Below are 8,440 nucleotides of genomic sequence, written 5' to 3'. Positions count from 1 at the left end.
CCCCCCCCCCCCCCCTAATGTGAACAAACCTTTTTAATTTTAATTTTTAAATTATCTAGAATCTAAACGGATCACTTGTACCGCGCGTGCAAATTTTTGGTACCTTTTAGTAAAAACTGCTGCTGTATCAATAGGCTGATAGTACTGCTATAATCTTATTTTTATTATTATGCAATACTGTATCAACTCATACGCATGCAAAAATTTATGGTTGATTAGAATATCCTTAACCATAGGAGATCGACAGACATTATCCGTTTGGCTCAATCTCAAGATCTCATTACGTACAGCTATTGTCTGACTTACTCAATCCTGTGGACTCAAAAGTATAGGTGATAACCTTCGGTTTATTAGCAGTAATTGGCCGGTTACAAAAGCGACGTAGCCCTTTTCTTCTGAAGGGGGAACTAGCAGTACACATTTTATGGAATACTGAAATTTTCTACCCAAAACGACGAATTTTAAAGAAAAAAGTTGAATATTGAACCAAAAAGGACGACTTTCTAACAATATTGTTGAATTTTTAACCAATCGGTTGCAGTTTTATGTAATAAAGATTCAATTTCTACTAAGACAGATCAATTTTCAAATCAAAAAGAGAAATTTTCGAACAACCCAGTGGGCACAATACTATGAAAATCCCAAAAACGTGCTTGGGATGTTTCTAGCATGCTCTATGACAGCCCAATAAACAACTCTAAGACGTCCAATGTCCTAAAGATGACCTAAAGACGTCTTAAAGATATAGACGTTTTCTGGACATTTTTCGTACTGACATTAGACGCTTTAAGAGCATCCCTAGGATGTACAAAAGACATGTTAGAAAAGAGGTCTTATGGATGTCCCAAAGACGTCTCTAGGACATCCTTAATTTTGTTGCCTGCTGGAAATAGTTAAATTTTCGACCAAAAAAGATAACTTTTTAACAAAGTTATTGCATTTTCAGACAAATAACAAAATGTATAGCTAACTATATATTCCTATCAAGGAAGCAACTACAGAAAAAAGATAAATATAAATGCAAGGCAACCAAATGACTGAAAGAATATTATATCATTTTTTCGTATTCAATTTCTCATTTTACTTGACAACATTTTTCGTTGACTAGTATATCGCTAAATAACGATTTATGCAGGCTTGCTACAATATCCCAATTTCTAAAGTTTTCTATGTAAGTTTGAAACCTAAAAGCACTACATTTTTAATTAAAATTATAAGTCTTCAACGAAAATATGAATTGTTAACCAAATAGTTAGTTGAATTTTCAACCTAAAAGATTAATTTTCTACCAAAAAAAGACTCGCTTTCAACAAAGTACATGAATTTTCATCTAAAAATATTAATTCTCAACAAAAATGGTAATGGTTAAAATGTTAGAAAAATACATGTTTAAACACGAAAAAAACGAATTTTTAAGAAAATAGTTTGTTTTTCCACAAAAAAAAAATGATTCTTTAACCAAAAGTAGAAAAATTAAATTTTTAGTCCAAAGATAATTAAATTTACATACCAAAACTAGAATAGTTCAACTTGCACGTAGAAAAGTAAGTTTTATACAACAAAAAACGATTTTTCAACCAAATTAATTCATTTTGAACTAAAAATATAACCCGGACCCCGAGGGGGGACCGGGAAGTCCCCCCTCCAACCGTGCCGATAGATTACAGCTGGTTTAGAGCAAGATATTGATTATTTTTGTACAGGCCTAAGACCTACCGACAGTATTTACACTATTTCACAGTTTTTTGAAGGAATGAAACAAATTTAGTACTATTTGGAAAAATGTCGCACTAGATAAACTATTTTTCACAACTAACCACTAATCTGTTCAAGTTCGATTTCCAAAGTTTTAAATATTATTAATTGAATTCTTATGTTTTTCAATTCTGACATCATGCAGTTTACAATGCTTTATGCAAAAATTTTCGAATTGAAAATTTCTGAGATAACCCGTTTTAGTTTATAAAATGCAATTAGAAATATTTTTAAAACAGAACAATAATTGATTTATCAAAACGATTCTAATCCGTTCAAAATTAAGAATTTCTAGATTTTAGCGTTAAAAATTAAACCTATTAATTTTGAAAATCTTAGTCATTAAAAAAAATGGAAACATCCCATTGAAATTTTACAATCTACATAATTTTAACTCAAACAACTTCATAATAATTTATTTGTAATTAAAGCCTTTTGCTGAATTAAAAATATTGTTTCAGTCTAGAATATTCAATTTTCAATCCATTCAATTTCAAAATTTTTAATTAAAAACAAAAAATAATTATTTAATATTTAGCAATATTTGACTATTTATTTATGACAAATTAATTAAAACCCATTATTGAAAATTAAACAATTTTAAACTGAACTGTTTGAAAAAGAAAGCCTTGAATCTTTAAAATTTCAAAGAGCTTTTAAATTTTACACGTTTCAATTTTGATTGTTATTTTTTTTTTTTAATTTTTAAGTGAAATTGTCGATTTTTGGTGCTCACATAGCAATTGAACACTTATTAGTAGTAGACAAAATTTGAGTAATTTTAAGAGATATTTAGAAGTTTTGAAAAGATTCAAAGTTAATTAAAAACTTGAAATGATTTCACATAATTTAATCGAAATCTGAAAGATTTTAAGAATTTTTTTTCATTTTCTGGGATTTTCTTTAAATTGTAAACAACTCTGTTCATTTCAAAAGATATTTCGAAGTTATTAACAAATTTCGAAAATAATTATAACGTATAAATTTAAAACAACTGATAAATTTGTCAATATTTTGAGATAAAATTTTGAAGCTTTACAAGGATATTTTTAGTTAAAAAGAATTTAATTTTTCAATTTCTAACGTTTCTAGCTAAAAATTGTTCAAAATAATACAATTTTGAAAATTTTAAAGTTCATTGATTCTTATACTAGAATATTTAAAATTATAACTTGGATTTATAGTTTTAGAATTAAATCTGAATCTTTTAACTGATTCATTTAAAAAATTTTAAAATTCTTGCAGTTTATCTGAATGTTCAATTCAAATGTGTTATTACCTTTCATTTTTACGTATAACTTATCGAGCAATTAAATACAACGTTTTTGAATAAACAAATTTAATCTTTAATTTCAAAAGGTTGCAATTTAAGAGTTTCATTTTAAGTGCTTTAATTTGTAGATTATTTTTTAGTATATAGTCAAAACTGTGAACATATGATCGTGACGAGTGTACCAACATAACAAAACAACAAATTTAAAACTTGAATGTACGTAGCCCGCGAAAATTGAAGTCACCTTACTTTTTGAACACACCTCGTATATATACACACATATATATCAGTGTTAAGATCGTATGTGAGTCGTTTCGCGATGATCAGGGAACTGTACAGGAACCTGCATAAGACTCTTGTCATTTTTACTTCAAGGAGTTATACGTCAAACACTACATAGGAACCTCATAGGATCATGTATACAGTTTCTTGCAAAGTTTCTATGTGGGATTCTATAGAGTATTCTATATAAGAATTTTCAACAGGGTTCACTGTTTGTATTATAAGAATATTTAATAAATCAATCTCCAATTTTTATTTTCAACAAAAAAGAATGAATTTCATTCTAGAGTTAGATTAATTGATGCTGTTCAGGATAACATTATAAAAATAAGTTATTTCATTAACGTAGAACTTTTAAATTGCAAAACTGAAATTGTTGGAGTTTCATTAATTTTCAACAGTGCAAAGTTAATGTTAAATCACCACGTTTTTTTTTAGAATCAGTGCCCAATGGCGAAATAAAATTCAGGACGTCTTAGAGGCGTTTTCGCAGAATCCTCAGGACGTCTTTTGGAACATATCTATGAGAAAATGTCTTTTGGAACAGGTGTTTTGAACACCCTAAGGACGGTCAGTAAAAAATATTTCCTGAAAACGTCGTATGTATTTGAGATGTCTTTAGGACATCCTTACGACATTGGACGTTCTAGATACGTGGGTCTAGCTGAAAATACGTGTACAGGAACCTCGGATGATGCTGCATATTGTTCTGTACACGCACCTGCACACGAACCTATACAGGTAATCTTGATGGTTGCTGCACAGGAATTTGGCGAAGGAAACTATACAAGATCTTATAAAGGGACCTGCACCGATGAAGGAACCTCTGAAATTTCCTGTATGGGTTCTTGTACAGGTTTCCTTGCGAAGAAAACTGAGTTGCAGGCTCCTGTACAGAAACGTGTATAGGATCCCTTACAGAATGCCATGAAAGGAACCTTTGGAAGGACCCTCACGGATTAGGACCTACGCAGGTTTATGTATACGATCCTGAACATATTCCTGTATATGAACCCACACCTCATATGGCTCTTTGAAGGTACGTATACAGGATCATTCAAAGGTTACATTGCATCCAGGTTCCTTTGCAGAATCATGTACAGTAGGGCGTAACGAAAAAAACAAGTTGTTTGTGCGAAGTTCTAATAGCAATGAAAACCTTCTTTTGGGGGTCGAAAACACTCCTAAAGTTTCATTTAAAAAATCTGTCTTTGCATCGTAGAGATAGCTAAAAATCTCAAAAAACGAAGCACTTATTAAAATTTGAACCAAAAAAAATTTTGTTTCGAGATTATTTTATTAATTACAATTTTTTAAAGCAAGTCGATTTTTACATGTATATCGATCATTCCGTCAACATATTTCCTAACCTCCCTAATAGACTTGAAGTTTAAAAAAATCGAAAAAAATCGACTTTTTCACTATTTTCTTAGAGTCACGGCAAATTTATCGATAATTTGACCCTATAATGTGTGATATAAATTAATGGGAATGTATTTTCAATACGCTGCAACAATAATATATGAGGAATGTTGACATTACAATAATTTGTATTGAATTTAAATGACAAGAAAATAGTTAAAAGTGATATATTAATCTTTATATATAAAATTCATTTTCGGTATATAAATGATCAGAAAAAATAATTCGAAGAAAATCGGTTTTTATCTGCATAGTAAAAATGATTTTAATTAATCAGTTAATTTTATTTTTTTATATGTAGATACAAATACGTATATTTTCTGATAATTTATATATCGAAAATTAATTTCATCGTCAAATAAAGAGATATCAATTTTTTAAATATTTTATTGTTATTCAAAGTCAATAAAAATTATTTTAATGTTAAAATTCCTTATATATTATTGTTACAAAATATTGCAAATACATTGCCATTAATGTATATCACACATAGTTGTGTGCCATAGTTGTGTCATAGTTGTGTGCCTACTTAAACTCACTTCTCCGATATCTCGAGATAAGCTTAATTTTTCCTTTAATTTGGAGAAAATATTTTGGAGATTTTTTCGAATATTCAATTAACAATGTGCTTTCGGTCAGTTAGGCTACTATGCTTTCAGATCCTTTATTCTTTTCTCTTCTAATATTGACATTTATTTTAATGCATTCTATTCAAGAAAATCCACAATCCCTGGTAGGAAACTCCACTTCACTCAAGAAGATACTGCAGATAATGAAGCAGAATTCGGTCCCAATGTTAAGAATTTTGTGTTAATTGAGACTGAGGATGGGCAAATTTTAAAAGTTTCTGCCTGGGTTCAAAGAAATTATGTTATGAGCAAAATGATAAACAAATATAGATGTGTATTTGCACCTGCAATGTACATTTATTTAAAGAAAGAACATTAATTTAGTATGTTATTCTACTTTAGCACCGGCGCAGGAGACTCAATCCGTGACGGATATGGATTAAAATTTGTCAGCGGTTTTCCAGAAACAATCACCAGGTCCAACGTTCGTGCTAGAAAATAATTTCCATTCGCAACCGGAGTTCGAGTTAAAACGTCAGTCGTAAACGATTACTGTTTCATTTGTGATCCCTGTTCTTGGGAAATTTATTTACAGTTATTTAAAGAAAGAATATTAATGTGATATTTTATTCAACTTTAGAATCAGCTTCAAAAGCTGGTTTCGACTTACCAGGTCAGTCGTAAACGAATAATATGTAATTTTCGATTTCTGTTTTTAATAAATCTATCTAATTTATTTTAAGGAAGAATATTAATTTAGTATTTTATTCTATTTTAGAATCAGCGCAGGAGACTGAATTTCTTACGGTTATTTGGCAACAATCATCGGCTGCTTTGTGCAAACAATTACCGCAACCGACGTCAGGAAGATTTTCGAATTTTGTGAAAAATATTTCAAACAAGAAATCATCATTTCACACTGAGCGTAATTTTTCTTAACCTGGAACTACTTCCAGGTCTGACATTCAAAGACGTCGCTCTTCAGGGAAGTGGATATTGCCTTCGTTCCCTGAATATTGAAGACCTCGACCATTGGGATCTGTTCGTCAACCGAGAAGGCATAATCGGGAAAATATGGTTGTTCTTCCTCCAGATGAATTTAAAAGGAAAAGAAGCACGGGTCGTGATTCTGAAGAAAGAGAGACATTTTTAAGGACTAGTAAAGCAATTGCTGCGTTGGCAGTGACCGCTACAGAGGAGCTAAAGGAGCCGGTACCAGCAAATAGAAATATACGTTCAAATTCAGACTTAGCAGCAGAAGAGGGTGAAGACAATAAAGAAAATAAATGTGGATACACCATAGAACTTTTAAAAGTGTTCAAAGCACTTCCAGAAAAATTGTATTTCTCGGTTTTTATTAGCATAATGAATTACATGATAAAAGAATGTGAACCTGATTTCGACTAATACAGTCTGGAATTTTTCAAACGTGTGTAAAAGATTCTAAAGCAAAATTTTGCAATTTTCCCATATTACATAATTGTAGGAAAAAATTGAAAAGGTTAAAAAGATATTCAGAAGTTTTCAAATGAATGAAATATTATTGAAAATTGTAAACATTTTGTAAAAAATTTTGTAAAAGTTTTCACGAAAACGAAAAATAGTGTTTAGGTTCCTAGCAAGATTAAATAAAAGTATTTTTTAATATTCATGTAAAAAATTTTAATCCTTTTCTTTTGAAAAAGGAAGTTTAATAGACAATTAAACAAACTTTTAAACATATCAATATCAAACCATAATAAAATTAAATAATAATTTAATAAAATGGAGTAATGGCAAGAAATATTTAGAAGAGTTGAAGAGCTTTAACAAGAATTTGAAACATGAAAAATTTTTTAGAAATGTAGATTTATAGATTTCAAAAATAAAGTTTAGAAGCTTTAAAATAGTTGTGAAAGCTTTCAGCAGAAATAACACATTTTATTAAAATTCCTGGGATAATTTAGAAGATTACATGGCAAATTTCTTACATTTTGAATGATTTTTCGAAATTTTGATAAAAATTGGAGTCACTTAAAAATATTTTCAGAAATTTAAGACCTTATAATTAGATTCAAAATATTTAAAAACTTGCAAACATTTCCGAAAACTTATGAAATATTTCTGGATATCTTTCTATCTTCTAAAAGTCCTAACTACCTTTTAAACAGACTACATTTTTCCTACTATTCGCTTCAATTGTATAAAATAAAAATGTTTCTTTAAAATATTCTACATTCTTTTCTTATACATCTGAAATATTTCAAAATATTTTTTACTTTTCCCGAGAATCTTATAAAAATAATATATTTATGTAAATTTAAAAACAAGCGGAAAATACGTATTTTCTTCTTCTCGATTGGAGGCATTTCATTTCAACTCGAATTGATGTGTTCGAAAACTTTTAAGAAATAAATATTTATTTAAAATGCTGCATCAAAATATTGTTTCATTTATTTCTAGACAATGCTTCATCTTTAAAAACTTTTTTTAGAATAGGTTTTTTAGAAAGATAATATAAAAGTCTTACATCGGGGACGGGTAAGAAAAGTCGAAAATAATGTGACGTAATATGTGAAAACTTCGCATAGTCTTTTCATTTCTTTTTGAACACATTAATGATAAATATTATAAGGACAACCATGAATTTTGCACGATTACTCAATTAAAAGTTAAATTAGCGTAAGAAAAACATTGGGGTTCCAACTTCATCAAAATTGGAGTTTTCAAGATTTCAAATGCGCGCCGATTTGTCGGGCGATAAGATGTAAAAGCAAAATGTATTTGTCATCTTTTAAAAATTTAACTCATATTATTGATGCCTTGTTTTTTTAAAATGCTGAAAAGTAATTTAATAGATATCAGAGTTGAAATGATATAGAATTACTAATTTTGAGAATTCCGAAATTGGCCTTAGTGAAAGGATCACCCTTTCTGTTAGACATACTGATATAACTAATTACACTATATCTAAAATTCGAGTTCAAATTTAATTTTAAAAGCAAGCTAAAATATCTCACCTTAAACTCTTCACGACTAGAAATATAATCAAATAATCTTGCAATTTAGGCTCAACTAACAGTTGTACAAGTAGCACTTATACCCAATGAAATATTATGTATCTTTCTCGAATAATTTACACATTCCAAGTTTTCACGAT

The 8,440-nt window shown here is 29.2% G+C and overlaps 2 protein-coding genes across 7 annotated transcripts in view; both read left to right on the top strand.

The window, feature by feature from the left end:
* Nucleotides 1-7,293, top strand: part of LOC117176946 — an 11,575-nt gene extending 4,282 nt beyond the window's left edge. Inside the window, exons 1-3 of one of the 2 annotated variants that reach the window (XR_004467644.1) lie at nucleotides 3,940-4,051; nucleotides 5,704-5,974; nucleotides 6,080-7,293. Coding sequence is in view for 1 of the 2 variants with exons in the window: in XM_033367353.1 (XP_033223244.1) it covers nucleotides 5,704-5,803 (100 nt within the window). In the remaining variant the exon portion in view is untranslated. Of the gene's footprint in view, nucleotides 1-3,939; nucleotides 4,052-5,703; nucleotides 5,975-6,079 lie in introns of those variants that run through there. The other variant, XM_033367353.1, reaches the window with a different exon arrangement.
* LOC117176945 (arf-GAP with dual PH domain-containing protein 1-like) overlaps nucleotides 1-8,440 on the top strand; it is a 153,632-nt gene that overhangs the window by 17,374 nt on the left and 127,818 nt on the right. The gene's annotated exons all lie outside the window — the stretch shown is intronic.

This window comes from Belonocnema kinseyi, chromosome 7 (genome assembly GCF_010883055.1).
Source record: "Belonocnema kinseyi isolate 2016_QV_RU_SX_M_011 chromosome 7, B_treatae_v1, whole genome shotgun sequence".
NCBI lineage: Eukaryota > Metazoa > Arthropoda > Insecta > Hymenoptera > Cynipidae > Belonocnema > Belonocnema kinseyi.
Note: the sequence above shows the minus strand (reverse complement) of the source record. Positions and strands in the feature narration are given on the sequence as shown.